The sequence below is a fragment of the Dasypus novemcinctus genome, chromosome 23 (assembly GCF_030445035.2).
Source record: "Dasypus novemcinctus isolate mDasNov1 chromosome 23, mDasNov1.1.hap2, whole genome shotgun sequence".
Lineage (NCBI taxonomy): Eukaryota > Metazoa > Chordata > Mammalia > Cingulata > Dasypodidae > Dasypus > Dasypus novemcinctus.
In genome coordinates, this window is record NC_080695.1 from 70,824,131 (window position 1) to 70,839,405 (window position 15,275).

Here is a 15,275-nt window from a genome sequence, read left to right on the forward strand (position 1 = left end):
CGGAGCTGAGCTCGCTCTCGGCCAGGGAAGGGGAAGCGCGGCCGCGCGGGGGCCGAGGCCCGGAGGCCTCCCGGGAGGAGGCGGTTTTCCCAGGCTCCCGAAGCCGCGAGCCCGGGGGTGGGGCGCGTCGGTCCGGCTGCGGGATCGAGCGCGCGGGTGGGGAGCGGCGAGCCGGGCCGGGGTCTCCGGGGGCCGCGGGGCTTCCCGTCCCGCCCCTTCTGGAGACGCGGAGGCCGAGGCCGCCAGGGAGGGCCGCGGAGCCAGGGCGCGGCCAGGCGTCGCGGGGGCGTTCAGGAGCCCGCAGCAGGGCCCCGCGCGCCTCGGCCCCCGCGCCGCTCCCCCGCTCCACCGCGTGACCGCGTAGCCGCCCCCGCCCCGGGCCCGCGCCGGGCCGCCCTGCGCCTGCGCAAGGAGAGCGCCGGCCCGCGGAGCGCGCCCGGCGACGCGCACGCCCGGACGTGGTGGGCGGGGCCCCAGCGGCCCGAGCGCCTCCGATAGGCCGAACCGGGGCAGGGGCGGGGAAAGGGGGCGTTCCTGGGCGGGGCCTCGAGGCCGGTTTGGAATTTTTGGCGCGAGCCGGGCCGGCGCGCGTTCCCGGGCCGTTCCCCTCCCGAGAGCCCTCCGCCCCGGCGTCGGGGGCGGTCGACGGCAGACCCCGGCCCGCCTCGCCGCCCCCAGGGCCCCCGCGGCCTCCGCCCGGCTCGGAGTCGGGGACCTCGCTGCGCGGCGCCCCGCCCACCGCCCCAGGTGAGCCGAGATCGGGCCCGCAGGCCCCCGGGCGGGACAGCCCCTCGCGGCCCGGCCTCGCCCGCGTCCCCGCGAGCCCCCTCCTCAGGGACCGGCCCTCCCCGCCCCTCCGGCAGCCCCGCCCCTCCCTGCCCAAGGCCGACAGCCCCTCCGCGGGCCGCGATCTCTGCTCCTGGGGCCGCGTCCCCCGCGGTGGCCCCTTCTCTCCAGTGCCCCCCCTCATCCTCAGCCTCCTTCACCTGGAAGCCCCCTCCCCCGGGCAAAGCCCGCCCACCTGCCACAGGTCCTGCAGCCCTGCCCGCGGGGACCGCCCCTTTCCTGTGCTCCCCAGGGTTTCCCGACGCCCCCGGAGGTGACTCAGCCGTGGCCCTGCCCCGGAGGAACTCACAGTCTAGCGCAGGAGACCGTGCTCGGCAGCTGTGTGCGGCCCGGCGAGCGGGTGAGGCGGGCAGGCCCCGGTGCCGAAGCCCCGGGACGCTGTCTGGGCTCGGGGTCACCCCTGCATTCGCCCCCGAGCCCCCGCTCCTTTCCACCTGCCCCCATCCCTTCCCCAGGCCTGGTGTGGCCCGGCCAAGGTGCCACGTAAGGGACGGTGGGATGACCCGAGAGCAGGTTTAAGATGCAAGGCTGTCCCTGCGGGGGCCCAAGGCTGGGGCTGGAGGCTGTACTTGCAGCCAGCAGCCTAAGGAGCCTAACTCCTCAGCTTGACAGCCCCCGGGGGGTTCCTGAGGTGGAGAGAGGCAGAGGGAAGGTGCTCACGGGATGTGGGGCGAGTCTTCCAGGCAGGCCCCGGGGCGGGGGGGGGGGGGGGGGGGGGCGGTCCCTCCGCTCACTGGGGGTTGGGGGTCGAGGACACCTTTCAGGAGGTCTGCCCCCTCCCCCTGCAGTTGCACCTGCTGGCTGTGCCACCGTCTGACACACTGTGTCTTTCTCTCAAAACTGGACCGCCCTAGCTTTTCTGGTTTTTGTTTCAAACCCAACATTCCCGCTGCCCCAGCACACACAGCCCCTGTCACCCACTGTCCTTGTGCATTACTCCGCTGAGCACTGAGCGATGTGGGTAGTAACAGCCTTGAGGTCAGTGTTAACAGGCCCACAGACCGTGGGGCCAGGTGGGTTTTGAAATTCAAATGTCAGATTTCAGAAAGCTACTCTGCCATGTACGGCAGATTATGTAAGAACCCCCGTGGGTCTGGGACACCACTCCACAGCCAAGCATAGTATTTCTGCCATGAAATGTATGAATATTCACACTAAGAAGGAAAAACAGATCTGGCCAGATTTTGCTGCTAAATGTGTTTTGCATGTAGATAGCCAGTTGTCCCAGCCCTGTTTCTTGAAAGGGCTGTTCTTCCCCTTTGAATTGTCTTGGCACCCTTTTTGAAAATTAATTTATCATAATTGTGAGGGTTGGTTTCTGGATTCTCAATTCTGTTCCATTAATCTGTTTGTCTGTGGTACATGCCAGTACTACGCTGCCTTGGTTACTGGAACTTTGTAGTAAGTGTTGAAATCGGGATGTGTGAGCCCCCAACTTTGTTTTTCTCTTTCATGCTTATTTTGGCTGTTCTGGGTCCCTTGAATTTTCCTACGAAGTTTGGATCAACTTGTCACTTCCTGCTAAGAAGCCAGCTGGGATTCGGATAAGGATTGCACTGTATCTGTCAATTTGTGGAGTCTTGCCATCTTTAACTATGTTACATCTTCTATCCATGAAAGTGGGGGCGGTGTCTTTCCTTTTATTTAGGTCCTCTTTAAATTCTTAAAGAGGTTGAGAGAAGAAAGGAAAGCAAGTATATATTCACCGTATTAGAACGCTCTGGGTTCTGGACTTCTAGGTTCTTGGCTGTGTCGCATGAAGGAATTTAAGGACACGCCATAGGGTAGGCAAGGGAGTAAAGAGATTATTAAGAAACAAGAGAATGAGAAGAGTTCACAACCCAAGGCATGGTTGTGGGCTTGCTAAAGGATCAGCCACTCATGTGGGCCCCCAGGTCTGGTCTTTTTAAGACCTTTCCTCTTCTCCCTAATATTGGGGAAAGGCCTCAACTGTTTCCTGTTCTGATTGGTTGCCCCCCCCCACTTGTAGCTTTCAGGGGGCCAGTGGGGAGGCCTGTTGTTTGGGGGTATCTGGGGCTTCCCCTTGACCCTGGAAAGAGTTCCAAATGGTCCCTCATGGCTAGAGTCTAGGGGGGTCTTTCTTTCTTAGTAGCAGGGGGCTTCCAGGCAGGGTCTCGGAGCCGTGCTGGTTGCTGGGTCTGCTGGGTCTCCCCTCTTTTCCTGTACTAACCTGCCTCAACTCCCCCCTCGGAGAGTTTACGCCCTTATTACACACTGAAGGGCGCGGTCATTCCTCTAAGCTGCTTCCTGCTGCTTAGGGGGGCAGGCCCTGTCTGACAGAGTGTAAAACCCTCTGGCTATTCTATTGAGGTTGAGGGAAGACAGGTCTGGCACTGTGGTTGGAACTGGATGAAATCCCCACGTGACTAATACCTTGTTCTGGAAGGCATTGATGCTGGAAGAAATAAACTTTGTTAGAGTTTAAGATACATGGCGCTACTAAAAGGATAAAGAAGATGGTGGTAAGCGGGCCTGAAAAGGGGGCCAGTCACAACGTAACGGGCCATCAGAATGAGAAAGGCCAGGTGCCTCCCGAGGCTGCGTCCTCCCAGAGTTGATGGGAAACAGCATTCCTCCTCAAACTCCTTTATGCCTCTGGTTAACTCTAGGGAGAGATTGTGGTAGACCTGCTGGGGTTGGTGTAAATTGCCAACCCCAGTTCCCATGGCGGAGGTTATGCCTAGCACAGCTAGGAGAGGTATGAGGAGAGGCACTGCCCTAGACGTAAACTCACGAAGACAACACAGGGAACAGCAAGACAAGCGTATGGCAAGCAAAATAGAGACAGTACTTAAGAGAGCCATTCCATTATCTTATAGGCACATTCATTAACTACCTAAAAAATGGGTTAAGAATACCATGTTAAATATCCTTCTGCATATGATCTAGAATAGAAGAGGTACCATCATATTCATCAGGCAAAGAGGTACAGAATTTAATACTCCTCAATGCACTAATTAAGGCATAAGTTCCTTTTTGAGCTGCAGTTAACAGACCTAAGCTCCTGGTTTGCAATACCATACTCCGTGGGAGCAGGCCATAATGCCAGTTGTGTTTGCTTAAGTACTACTACTCACAATACTCGGATAATCATTGCTCTACTTGATATGTCCCTCACACAGCCAGCATGCTGCAGCACTGTTGGCCCTAGAGAGGGGCTCCAATCTTTCACAGACCTGGTGCAAAGACACAGAGCCAGTGTGGAGGCAGTGCCCATCGTAAACCTGGCCATACTCAGCCACGGCCAGCTGCTGCAGGAGTCCAGCAACGCAGTGTACTCTCCATCCACCTCAGGAGCATAGCCAGAGATGTGGTAGATGACTTTATTATTTTAGGGGTCGTAGTGACTGACTTAATCATTAACTCAAATGGAGAGGCACCATGCAGGGTACAGAAGACCTGGTTTGAATACATGATAGAGTTTGACAATGCTGAAGTCTCTCTCTTAATTTTTATACACTTTCTAAATACTTTAAATACTGTTTATAACATATTAAAAGAGCTTAACTACTGTAGTACTTTACTTTTTTTTTTTTAAGATTTATTTTTATTTATTTAATTCCCCTCCCCTCCCCTGGTTGTCTGTTTTCTGTGTCTTTTTGCTGCGTCTTGTTTCTTTGTCCGCCTCTGTTGTCGTCAGCGGCACGGGAAGTGTGGGCGGCGCCATTCCTGGGCAGGCTGCACTCTCTTTGGCGCTGGGCGGCTCTCCTTACGGGGCACACTCCTTGCGCGTGGGGCTCCCCTACGCGGGGGACACCCCTGCGTGGCAGGGAACTCCTTGCGCGCATCAGCGCTGTGCATGGGCCAGCTCCACACGGGTCAAGGAGGCCCGGGGTTTGAACCAGGGACCTCCCATGTGTTAGACGGACGCCCTAACCACTGGGCCAAAGTCCGTTTCCCAGTACTTTACTTTTTACTTTTACACCTTTACCATGATTACATTAATTAACAGATATTTTACTTTAGCGGTGCAGGAAAAACAATTTTATCCATTATTTTATGAAAACCTAAGATTACCAATGAAATCAAGATTATTTTCCTTTACTACCACTTTAATATGCAGATTGAGGTGGCTTCTGACAGGTTTCTCTGTTATAAAGCCACTTTTTGTTATCATCAAGCAGTTTAGATTTCTAATTAATAAAGTTTCCCTGGAATTAGCCATTTAAATACTTTAGTTTAGACAGTGCTTTCTGGCTTTCTTAGTAGCAGGGCGTTTCCGGGCATGGTCTCACAGCCATGTTCCCTGCTGGGTCTGCCAGGTCTTCCCTCTTTTCTCTATACTAACCTGCCTCAACTGCGCTTGTGGTATTAATCTGGTTCTTTCCAGGTCTTCCTCTGGGTTTGGGTTACCACCTGTAATTTTCTAGTCCAATACAGCTTTTCTCCCATCTATATGTTATATGTCCATCATTACAATTATATGTAATTATTTCATACAATTGCTTTTTTTAAAATCTGAGATGTCTTGTTTTTAATTTTGATCACAGTAACATTTTTAAAAATGCCTCACTTTAACCATTTTTAAGTGTACCATTTAGTGGTATTAATAACAATTTCTTTTTAAATCAATTAAGATTTAAAAGAAATATGAGAAATATGCATTTATAGTGTCTTTTAATGGTTACTCACCTGTGCTTTTTTTTATTTTTAGAGTTACTGTCTGGGGTCACTTGCTTTCAGCCTGAAGAGCTTCTTTTAGTATTCTTGTACAGTGGGTGTGTTAGCAAGGGATTCTCTTAGTTTTTGTTTATCCGGGGGTGTTTTTTTTTTAAACATTTATTTTTTATTTATTTCTTCCCATCCTCCATTCCCCTTATTGTCTGCTCTCTGTGTCCATTCACTGTGTGTTCTTCTGTGTCTGCTTGTACTCTCATTAGGCGGCTCCGGGAACCAATCCTGGGAATTTCTGGAGTGGGAGAGAGGCGATTACTCTCTTGTGCCACCCCAGCTCCTGTTCTGCTCTGTCTTCTTATTTCGTCTCTTTTTTGTGTCTTGTTGTGTCATCTTGCTGCACCAGCTCCGAGTCAGCTGGCACTCCTGTGCAGGGCAGCTTTCCCGCGTGGGGTGGCATGTCCACGCAGGGTAGCACTCTTGCATGGGGCTGCATCTCCCACATGGGCCAGCACTCCGCATGGGCCAGCTTGCCATGTGGGCCAGCATACCCTCACCAGGAGACCCTGGGCATCGAACCCTGGACCTCTTATATGGATGATGGGAGCCCAATTGGTTGAGCCACATCCGTTTCCCTTTCCTGTTTCTGATGAGAAGTCAGTTGTTAACCTCATTGGGAGGGGTTTCTTTATGACCTGCCTCTTGCTGCTTTCAAGATTTTTTCCTCCTTTTAGGCTTTCAGCAATTTTACTATGTTGCATCCATGCATGGGTCTCTCTGCATTTATCTGTCTTGGAGTTCATTGAGCATCTAAGATTAGAAGATTATTGTTTTGTCTCAAATTTGGGAAGTTTTCGGTCATTATTTTATTTCCTCCCTTCTCACCCTCTTTCATTCTGTGCTCCCGTTATGCATATGTTGATATACTGGATGGTTTCTCATATTTCTCTGAGACTCTATTCTCTTTTCTGCATTCTTTTTTCTTGCTGTTCTTTGGATTGCATCATCTCTATCCATCTTTCTTTAAGATTGCTAATTATTTTTTCTGCTGGTTTAATTCTACTGTTGATCCCTATAGTGAATTTATTTCAGTTGTTGTATGTTTCACCTTCACAATCCCCATTTGGCTCTTTTTTAATAATTTCTGTCTCCTTATTGATAGTCTCCATTTGGTGAGACATAGTTCTCATGCTTCCTGGACGTCTTGAAGCTTGCTTCCTTTATTCTGTGAACATACTTAAAATGGCTGCGTAGAGGTCTTCGTTAAGTCCAATATCTGGGCCCCGTCACAGGCAGTTTCTGCTGTCGGCTTTTCCCCTGTGTATGGCTCACACTGTTCTGTCTCGTAGATTTTTCTGTTGATCACTGGACATTTTAGATAATATGTTGTAGCAGCTCTGGACACTGGTCCTTCAGCCCCCTTGTTTACTAGTGACTGGCTGGACTTCTCTAATGGAGTCTCTTTCCCCTGCAGGTGAAGCTTCTGCTTTCACTCCTCAGCGGGCACATTCTTGGGCACACACATAGTCACCCTGGGATGGCAGTGGTTTCAGATGACGTCGGTGTTTTGTTTTAGGGCCTGCCTCCACCTGAGCCTCTGAGCCGCGGCTCCGGAGCGGAGGGCTGGGACAGCGGTGCGGGCCCTCCGACTCAGCCGCGTGGAGGCGGTGCGCTGGGTGGGGGCGGTGCCTCTGGACTTCCCAGCTTGCCTCTCGTGAAGTGGAGCCCCCACCCTGTGAGCCAGCTGGGGTGGAAGCAGTCAGGGCCCGCGTCCCCAGTTCCCTGCTCCTAAAGCAGGGCCTCCAGTCTGTGAACGGGAGCTGGGTGGAAGGGGGAGAGCCCTGGCCTCTGCCGCCCTCCCCTGGCATGGAGGCCCTGCAACAGGTAGCTGGAGGCCTGGGCCTCCTGGGAAGGCACCCCAACCTCACCTGGGAGCCGGTGGAGAGGGAGCCCATCTTACGTGCTTCGGTCATTCGGTCATTCCGGATGGAGGGGAGGCCTGGAGCAGGTCATGGCTCAAGTCCCACAGGGTCTTGCTCTTCTTAGATTTAGTGTATTTTCTATGTTCATTTGATCTATGCCCTTAGGACCCTTTCCAGAGACTGTAAATGGTTGTTTTTAAGTACTTTTCACCGGCTCTGTCTGTTTTGCCCGGGAGAGGGTCCCCAGGCCCCCTGGTGTTGCCCTCTAGCAGTGGACTCCACTTGGGCAGCACTGCTGTGAAAAAAAGACTCGAGGATTTCAGAGTGTTGCTGTTTGGAGCCGAGGGAGAGTGGGCCTGCGGGCGTTCCCACGGCGCGGGCTCGGAGGAGGGCGCTAGCCGACCCCCGGGACAGCCAGCTGGGGGCGAGGCGGGGCTTCCCCGCGGGCGGCCTGGCTCCCGAGCCGCTGCCGCCTCACCTCCTCGCCCAGACCGCGGGCGCCCCGCGGACAAGGGCCGTGTGGCTGTCACCTCGCGTTTCTATTCTCTACCCCAAAAAACACGGCGACGCAGCCCGCCTGTGCTCTGCCTTTGCCCGCAGGTGCTCGTCGCTCCTCGGCGTTCATGCCTAGAGGACGCGCGCGCGGCGTGGACGTGGCCCTCGCGCGCCGCCTCCGCGGGCCCAGCTGACCGCGCGCCGCCGCCCGGGCGCCGTCGGGGGGCCGCTCTCCCGCCCTGGGCCCCGCCCTCCGGGCCGCCCCCGCCCCGCGCCCCGCGCTGGCCATGCCGGTGCCCGCGGAGGGCACCCCGCCGCCCCTGAGCGGCACCCCCGCGCCCGTCCCCGCCTACTTCCGCCACGCCGAGCCCGGCTTCTCCCTCAAGAGGCCCGGGGGGCTCAGCCGCAGCCTCCCGCCCCGGCCGCCCGCCAAGGGCAGCGTCCCCGTCAGCCGCCTCTTCCCTCCTCGGACCCCGGGCTGGCAGCAGCCCCGGCCGCGGAGGGTGTCGTTCCGGGCCGAGTTCTCCGAGACCCTGCAGAGCCCCGGCTACGACCCGAGCCGGCCCGAGACCTTCTTCCAGCAGAGCTTCCAGAGGCTCGGCCGCCTGGGCCACGGCTCCTACGGGGAGGTCTTCAGGGTGAGTGCCGCGGCGCCCCCGCGCCCCCCGCGCCCCCCGCGCCGCCCGCCGCCCCCCGGGCTTCCTGTGGCCGCTCGCTCAGGCCCCCCGCGGCCTCCCCGGCGCCCCTGGCACGCCAGAGGGCCTCCGCCGCCGCCCCCGCACTGCCAGCCGCGCTGGGGTTCTTGGCGCGCTGCCCGTTCCCGAGCGGGCAGGCGCTCAGGCTACGCCGGGCCCGCCTTGCTTAAAATGTATTTCTCGGTCATCTCTATTTCCTTTAAAACGTCAGTTAGTTTTCCTTGCACGCGTCCCCATGAATATGGCTTTGTCGTACAGACCAAGCAGGCCCCTTGGTCGGTCCTTGCAGGGGGAGTCACACTGCTGAGGGGGGTGCCCCTTCCAGACCCTTCTGTGTGTGTTCCACTGCGAGTATGCGACCCGGCGGGCGGGGCTCTGCAGCCAGCCCCCAGCCCCCTTTTCTACCACCACCAAGGAGGCCCCTCTATGGAGCGTGGTCCAGTTGCCTTGGGCGGCAGGCAAGGGTCTCCAGAGGGCAGCAGCTGGCGGGTTGCACAGTGGGCCGCACCCTCGGCCCACACCGCCTTCCCCCCGGGCAGCCCATGCACCCCTACCCTGCCTGCGGGCGCCCCTCCCTTCCAGGTGCGCTCCAAGGAGGACGGCCGGCTCTATGCGGTCAAGCGCGCCATGTCGCCCTTCCGGGGCCCCAAGGACCGGGCCCGCAAGCTGGCGGAGGTGGGCGGCCACGAGAAGGTGGGGCAGCATCCGCGCTGCGTGCGGCTGGAGCGGGCCTGGGAGGAGGGCGGCATCCTGTACCTGCAGACGGAGCTGTGCGGGCCCAGCCTGCAGCAGCACTGCGAGGCCTGGGGCTCCGGCCTGCCCGAGGCCCAGGTCTGGGGCTACCTGCGGGACAGCCTGCTCGCGCTGGCCCACCTGCACGGCCAAGGCCTGGTGCACCTCGACGTCAAGCCCGCCAACATTTTCCTGGGGCCCCGGGGCCGCTGCAAGCTGGGGGACTTCGGGCTGCTGGTGCAGCTGGGGGTGCCCGGAGCCGGCGAGGCCCAGGAGGGGGACCCCCGCTACATGGCCCCCGAGCTGCTGCAGGGCTCCTACGGGACGGCGGCGGACGTGTTCAGGTGAGGCCCGGGTGCCGGCAGGGCCGCGGGGTCACCCTGGGGGCAGGCAGCGTGGGGCTGTGGCTGTGGCCGCGGCCAGGCTGGGGCTGCTGTCCAGGGTCAGGGGCTCTCCCCTCCGCCCTGGAGAGCTTGCTGGGACCAGGCCTGGGCTGAGCAGGACGTGGGGGACGTCCACAGCCAGCGAGTGGTGGCGCTGGACCTGAGCCGGGCAGTGCAGTTCCGTGGACTGCGGTCCACGCTGACCGCCCTGGCCTGGCCTCCACCAGCCGCCTCCAATTCTAGCAACCTCACAACGATACGGACCCTAGAACCTCAGTGCCTGCCCCGTGGCGGCTGAGGACCCCTGCCATGGCACGCGGGCCGGGGAGCCCCTTCCTGAAATGGCCCCCGTCCTGCCTGGAGATGCTCCGGCGTTCCTGCAGGGGGCCTCTCAGAGCCCCTGCCCCTCCTCCATGCCCGCCCTGGCTCAGGGCGGAAGGCTGGGGCCCCGCCCACCTTCCTCTCCAGGGCAGCCTGGGTCCCCAGGCCCACCCCGCCCCTTTCTGTCCTTCCTCCCAGCCTGGGCCTCACCATCCTGGAAGTGGCGTGCAACATGGAGCTGCCCCATGGTGGCGAGGGCTGGCAGCAGCTGCGCCAGGGCTACCTGCCCCCCGAGTTCACTGCTAGTGAGTGGGGGGCAAGCCACGTGGGGTCCTGGACAGGCCCGGGGAGGGAACGGCTGGCTGAGAGCACGCGAGCGCCCAGCCCCTGACCCTCACCTGCCTTGGGGACAGGCCTGTCGTCTGAGCTGCGCACTGTCCTCGCCATGATGCTGGAGCCAGACCCCGAGCTGCGGGCCACAGCTGAGGCCCTGCTGGCCCTGCCCGCGCTCCGGCGGCCGCGGCCCTGGAGTGTCCTGTGGCACACGGCGGCCGAAGCCCTGGGTCGAGGGTGGGCCCTGTGGCAGGTAAGGGGGGAGCAGCCCTGGCCGCCCCGCCTGCCCCCCTCAGCCTCAGGGCTGGCCCCACCCCAATGGCCCCTTTGCCCACAGGCCCTGCTTGCCCTGCTGTGCTGGCTCTGCCACCAGCTGGCCCACCCTGCCAGCTGGCTGCAGCCCCCAGGCCCACCGGCCACCCCACCCAGCTCACCAGCCCCCCAGCCCGGGCCTCCGGCCACCCCGCCCACCTGTGGCCTCCCCCGGGACTGCAGCTTCTCCAGCAACTGGGACGAAGACAGCTCAGGGTGGGTGAGCCTGCAGGTTGGAGTGGGGGGTCAGCACTGGATCTGGGCGCCTGGCCGCCCTTGAGCCTGGAAGGGAACCCAGGCCAGTGGGGCCCTGCCGGCCGGGTGGACTCTGGGTGGGGACGGAGACCTGCAGAGCGGCAGCAGAACTGGCTGCTTGGCCCTCGGGCAGTGCCATGGCGGGGGGGGGGGATTGCGGGACACCGTGCAGTCCCACCGGGGGACCCCACCTGGGGGTGGCTCTTGAGACAGTTCTTAGGAACAGAAGCACCATTAACCCCTTCCTCCCTGTGGCACCCCACAGCTCTGGGGCACATTAAGGTGGGCGTGGGGTGGCAGATGAGCTTCAGTCACCAAAAGTCCCTCAGAGCTGGCCCAGCCTGAGCCTGTTCCTTCTGGAAAAGGAGAGAGGTGGCCGCGGGCGGGCTCAGGTTTACGGCGTTGAAAGCAGTAACCTTGTCACGCCGTGTCTTCACTGCCCCTGACCGGCTGTGCCTGGGGACAGTGTTGGCCTGCACTCCCCGGCCTCCTCCCCGACCCGCTTGTCTCTCAGGCCCTCGCTCTCCCCGGCCGCCGCCCTGGCCAGGGCTGCTGGGAGCACCTCCACCCCCCGCGGTGGCTCCCCGGCCGCCCAGCGCAGCTCACACAGGTGAGCGGACCTGGGGCCGCAGGTGCGGGCGGGTGGGGCTGGCCTCGCATCCTGGGGCCACTTCTCTTTTTTCTCCCCGCCCCCCCAGGGAGCCCCTGGACCTAGGTGACCCTGACTCGGAGCCTCTTCCCCGCTCCTTCCCCGCCTTCGAGCCTCGGAATCTCCTCAGCCTGTTTGAGGACTCGCTGGACTCAACCTGAGCCCCCCAAGCCCAGCCTTGGGCTTTTAAGCTTTTACCCCTTCCCCTGCGCCCCCTCGAACGCTGGTGCCCCCCAGGGACCCCCACGGCCCACCCTGCCTGACTGTGCCTAATAAAACGTCTTTGAGTTTTGGGAGCTCCCAGGCTTGCTCAGGGGCAACGCAGCGCCTCCTGCCCCTTTTTATTGAAGTTGCCCCGGGAGCCGGCCCTGCCACAGCAGCCAGGGGCCCGGCAGGGCAGAGGGTGGTTTCCTGAGCACACGTCCTCCAGCGGGCCATCACGGCCGTCACCAGCCATCGGAGACGGCACTCGAGGCGGAGGGCACCTGCTGATGGGCGGGCGCGGGCGGGAGCCTTCAGCTCCAAGTCTCCGTGCCAGCCGCCCACGGAAAAGCAGCGGCGGCTGCCGCCTGCCCCTTGGGCCAACCCGGAACAAGAAGGGTCTGTGCCGGCTTGGAACTGGGCTGCCTGTAGCCCCTCACTCCACGGTCTGCGCAGAAGGGAGAAGGGGCGGGCAAACGTCAGGCAGCCGGAGGGCTGGCATGCAGGAAGAAGGGGAGCTCAAGAAGCCCAGAAGGTGCCCCGGGGGAGGGCCCAGGAGGCAGGCAAGCTGGCAAGACTTTCACTGTTAAGAGTAAAACAAGAGCCCAGCCCTCAGATGTCAGAGGGTAAACTGAGGCTCGGAAAGGGAAAGTTTCTCTCTGATGTGACCGAGCAAGAGTTCCCTGCAGAAAAAGGGTGCAGGCAGGGCTCGCTGCCACTCCAATGCAGGGAGGAGACGAGGCTAGTCCGCATGGCAGGACGGGTGGACAGACAGAACTCCCAGCCTGGAAGTTCCAGGGGTGCTGCAGGCGTCCGGGGAGCCAGCCCCCTGCCGAGTGGCTGATGAAGCGGGGCGCTGCAGGTCCAGGGTGGGCAGAGGCACTCAGTCCGGAAGGCAGGCGTGGTGGGCGGCCCAGAGCAGGTCAGGCACGACGCCGGCGTGCAGCTGCAGGATGGAGCCGACGCTGAGCAGGTGCATGAGCTGGTGCGAGTTGCCCCAGTAGTCGAAGCGGCCGGGCCCCCAGCGCTCTGGCAGGCGGGCCACGTTCACCAGCCCTCCGAGGAGCGCCAGCGCGTCCATGCGCAGGTAGCAGGGCAGGGATCCGGGGGCCCCGGAGCCCAGCCCCAGGCCCCGGGCCCCAAACACCAGGAGGCGGGCACCGGCCTGCCAGCCGAAGGCCCGGAGCCGGGCGCTGGTGGAGGGGGCCGTGAGGGCCCGCCAGCCCGCCAGCCCCGACAGCACAGTGTAGCCCACCAGGGCGGCCGGGCGCAGCCAGGGCCTGCAGGCCAGTGTGCAGTGGATGATGGGCAAGGCCCCTGCGGGGGAGAGGGGGGGAAGGCCCCGTCAGTCCCCGGCCCCCTGCCCGTCCCTACCCAGCTAGCCAGGGCTCACGCCAGCCTCCCAGCCGCCCCCTCCCCAGCTGCCCCCGGCCCTGGCTCACCCAGGGTGTTGACGAGGCAGACCCCGCACATATCTAGGGCGAGGAGCCGGGCGTACACGGCGCTGCCCCCTTGGTGGCACATGAAGAGGTGGTAGAGCACGGAGCCTGCGGGGGGCGCCAAGCAGGCCACGCAGTGGGTGCCCACCAGCCAGCCGTCCTTACCCAGCTGGCCCCATGGCACCGTCATTGGCAGCAGCACCAGGAAACCCAGCAGGGCCAGCCCTGGAGAAGAGACAGTCCCTGTGGGACGGTGCCTGGGGGCGAGCCACAGCTGTGGCGGGTCTAGCCATCAGGCCTGTGACAAGGCTGAGGGGGCCGCCAGCATGCGGGGCTAGCTTCTTGCCAGCCCGGGACATTCGCTCACTTTGGTGCCTCACCACAGTCCTGGGAGGGAGGGGCCGTCACCCCCACTTGGCAGGTGAGGGAGCAGGGCTGGGAGAGACCAGCGGCCCAGCTGGGGCAGCTGAGCTGAGCTGCTCTCAGCACCCCCGCTAGCAGGCCCCAGCCTGGCCTGGGGGGTCAACAGAAGCTGGGGGACTGGCTCTGAGGAGGATGCGGTGGCCGTGACCGGAGGACCTGGGTTCACTCCCTCTTGTGAGCGACTATTAAAAGCAAGGCCTGGGGCGCCCCGGCGGGCGGAGGATGCGCCAAGGGGCTGGTCTCCAGCTCGGGCGCTCCACTCCCGCTGGCTCTGCCACACCGGGGCCAGGCGGGGGCACCGCGGGCGGGGGTGGCTGCCCACCCTCGGTGGGGTCCGGCCGGGCCTCAGAGTCCCCAGGCCAGGCAGGCGCCAAAGCTGGGCCCGCCCTGGGCAGCTCAAGGGCGGGCCGGGCTGTGTCAGCAGAGCGCAACCGGCCGCGGGGCGGGCAGGCAGGGGCCGCCTCCAGGCGGGGCCCGCGGCTGCTGGGCAGGGCCGGGGCCGGGCTTCTCCCGCGCCCCTTGTCGCGGCAGTCAGCACCCATCTCCAGGACGGAGGGTGGCGGGGCGCGGGGTTTCCGGAGCGGCCGGACCTCCGGCTCCTTCCCCGCGGGGCTCCGGGCGACGAGGCGGGAGCGGGCAGCGCCACCCTGGACAAGGGCAACCCGGGCCCCGCGGCTCCCGGCCGTGCCAGGGCCCGGGCGCCCAGGCGCGGGGCGCGGGCTCACCGTGCGTGTAGATGTTGCCCAGCTCGTTGTGCAGGTAGAAGAGGCTGCGCAGGCAGCCGGAGCCGCTGCTGGCCGGCCGGTAGCCCGTCAGCACGAACTTGTTGAACTGCAGGTGCGGTGGCGAGCTGGCCCAGTCCAGCAGGCGCGGCCCCGCCAGAAAGACCATGGCCCCGCGCGCCGCGCCCGCCCGGCCCCCGCGCGCTCCGTCCGCGCACGCGCCGGTCCGGGGGTCCCGGCCGGCGCTCTTCCGCGCTGCGCACGCGCGAGCCCCGGCGCCCCCGCGCCGCTGGGGCGGGCTAAGGACGCGCCGGCTGCAGGGCGCGGGGCGGGACCTCCGAGGCGGGCGGCCGCAGGGGCAGCTGGACGCGGCAGCGGCCGCGGGAGCTCTCGCCGCAGCCGGCAGGACGGGTGCGGCAGGACGCGGGAAGGCACCCCAGGCCCCGCCCCGGCCCCCCGCGGGCCCGCCGCGGTTTCGCGCGCTGGGCTCCTGACGTCAGCGCGGTGCGGGCCAATCGGCGCGCCCGGCGGCGGTCCCTCCCCGCCTGGGTGGCCGAAGCGCCCGGGGCCAGCCCCTTTGCACTCCGGGCCGAGCGCCCGGGCGCCGCTGCCCTGCTTCGGGAGCGCCCACGGCGGGCCTTGGCGCTCGCCTGCAGGGCGCGCCCAAGCCTTCCACGCGACCCCCGTGGCGCCGCGCCCTGGGGCAGCCACCCTCGCGGGCCCAGCCGGGTTCCCAGCCCCACCCCGCCGCCCGTGCTCTGTCCAAGGTGCTGGCCCGGCGCCGGCGCGCCCCCACCCCCGCAGTGACCTTTCCCGCAGCTCGCCTCTCCCGGAGCGCCGCAGAACGCCGCGAGCTGCCCGGGCCTCCGCGGGCGTGCGGGACGCGCTCCGCGCCCTCGGGCGGGGCCCTGC

General features: G+C 62.9%; 2 protein-coding genes across 3 annotated transcripts; one reads left to right on the forward strand and one right to left on the reverse strand.

Moving 5' to 3' along the window:
• Window positions 1-631: 631 nt before the first annotated feature.
• On the forward strand, window positions 632-11,876 carry PKMYT1 (protein kinase, membrane associated tyrosine/threonine 1). 2 transcript variants are annotated; one of them, XM_058286587.2, is made up of 9 exons: window positions 632-747; window positions 1,079-1,186; window positions 8,004-8,536; window positions 9,176-9,669; window positions 10,228-10,334; window positions 10,443-10,615; window positions 10,700-10,890; window positions 11,396-11,539; window positions 11,628-11,876. In XM_058286587.2, the coding sequence occupies exons 3-9, from the start codon at window positions 8,186-8,188 to the stop codon at window positions 11,737-11,739; spliced, it is 1,572 nt and encodes a 523-aa protein (XP_058142570.1). In that variant the 5' UTR covers window positions 632-747; window positions 1,079-1,186; window positions 8,004-8,185; the 3' UTR covers window positions 11,740-11,876. The 2 variants fall into 2 exon arrangements, with proteins under 2 accessions (XP_058142570.1, XP_058142571.1); XM_058286588.2 differs by having other exon boundaries at window positions 11,444-11,539.
• Window positions 11,877-11,895: 19 nt separating this feature from the next.
• Window positions 11,896-14,722, reverse strand: PAQR4 (progestin and adipoQ receptor family member 4). Its single transcript, XM_058286589.2, has 3 exons — window positions 14,367-14,722; window positions 13,222-13,443; window positions 11,896-13,096 (listed from the first exon to the last, which is right to left on the reverse strand). Exons 1-3 carry the CDS (start codon window positions 14,530-14,532, stop codon window positions 12,663-12,665), a joined length of 822 nt encoding a protein of 273 aa, XP_058142572.1. The 5' UTR covers window positions 14,533-14,722; the 3' UTR covers window positions 11,896-12,662.
• Between the last annotated feature and the right edge of the window lie 553 nt (window positions 14,723-15,275).

What these genes read in the sequence shown, in the direction of transcription:
- PKMYT1 (XM_058286587.2), top strand. Translation starts at nt 8,186, where the DNA reads ATGCCGGTGCCCGCGGAGGGCACCCCGCCGCCCCTGAGCGGCACCCCC. An exon ending in CCTACGGGGAGGTCTTCAGG is followed by an intron (nt 8,537 to 9,175) that starts GTGAGTGCCGCG and finishes CCTCCCTTCCAG; the next exon opens with GTGCGCTCCAAGGAGGACGG. An exon ending in ACGGCGGCGGACGTGTTCAG is followed by an intron (nt 9,670 to 10,227) that starts GTGAGGCCCGGG and finishes CCTTCCTCCCAG; the next exon opens with CCTGGGCCTCACCATCCTGG.
- PAQR4 (XM_058286589.2), bottom strand. Translation starts at nt 14,532, where the DNA reads ATGGTCTTTCTGGCGGGGCCGCGCCTGCTGGACTGGGCCAGCTCGCCA. An exon ending in GGGCAACATCTACACGCACG is followed by an intron (nt 13,444 to 14,366) that starts GTGAGCCCGCGC and finishes TCTCTTCTCCAG; the next exon opens with GGCTGGCCCTGCTGGGTTTC. An exon ending in CTGCCTCGTCAACACCCTGG is followed by an intron (nt 13,097 to 13,221) that starts GTGAGCCAGGGC and finishes TCTCCCCCGCAG; the next exon opens with GGGCCTTGCCCATCATCCAC.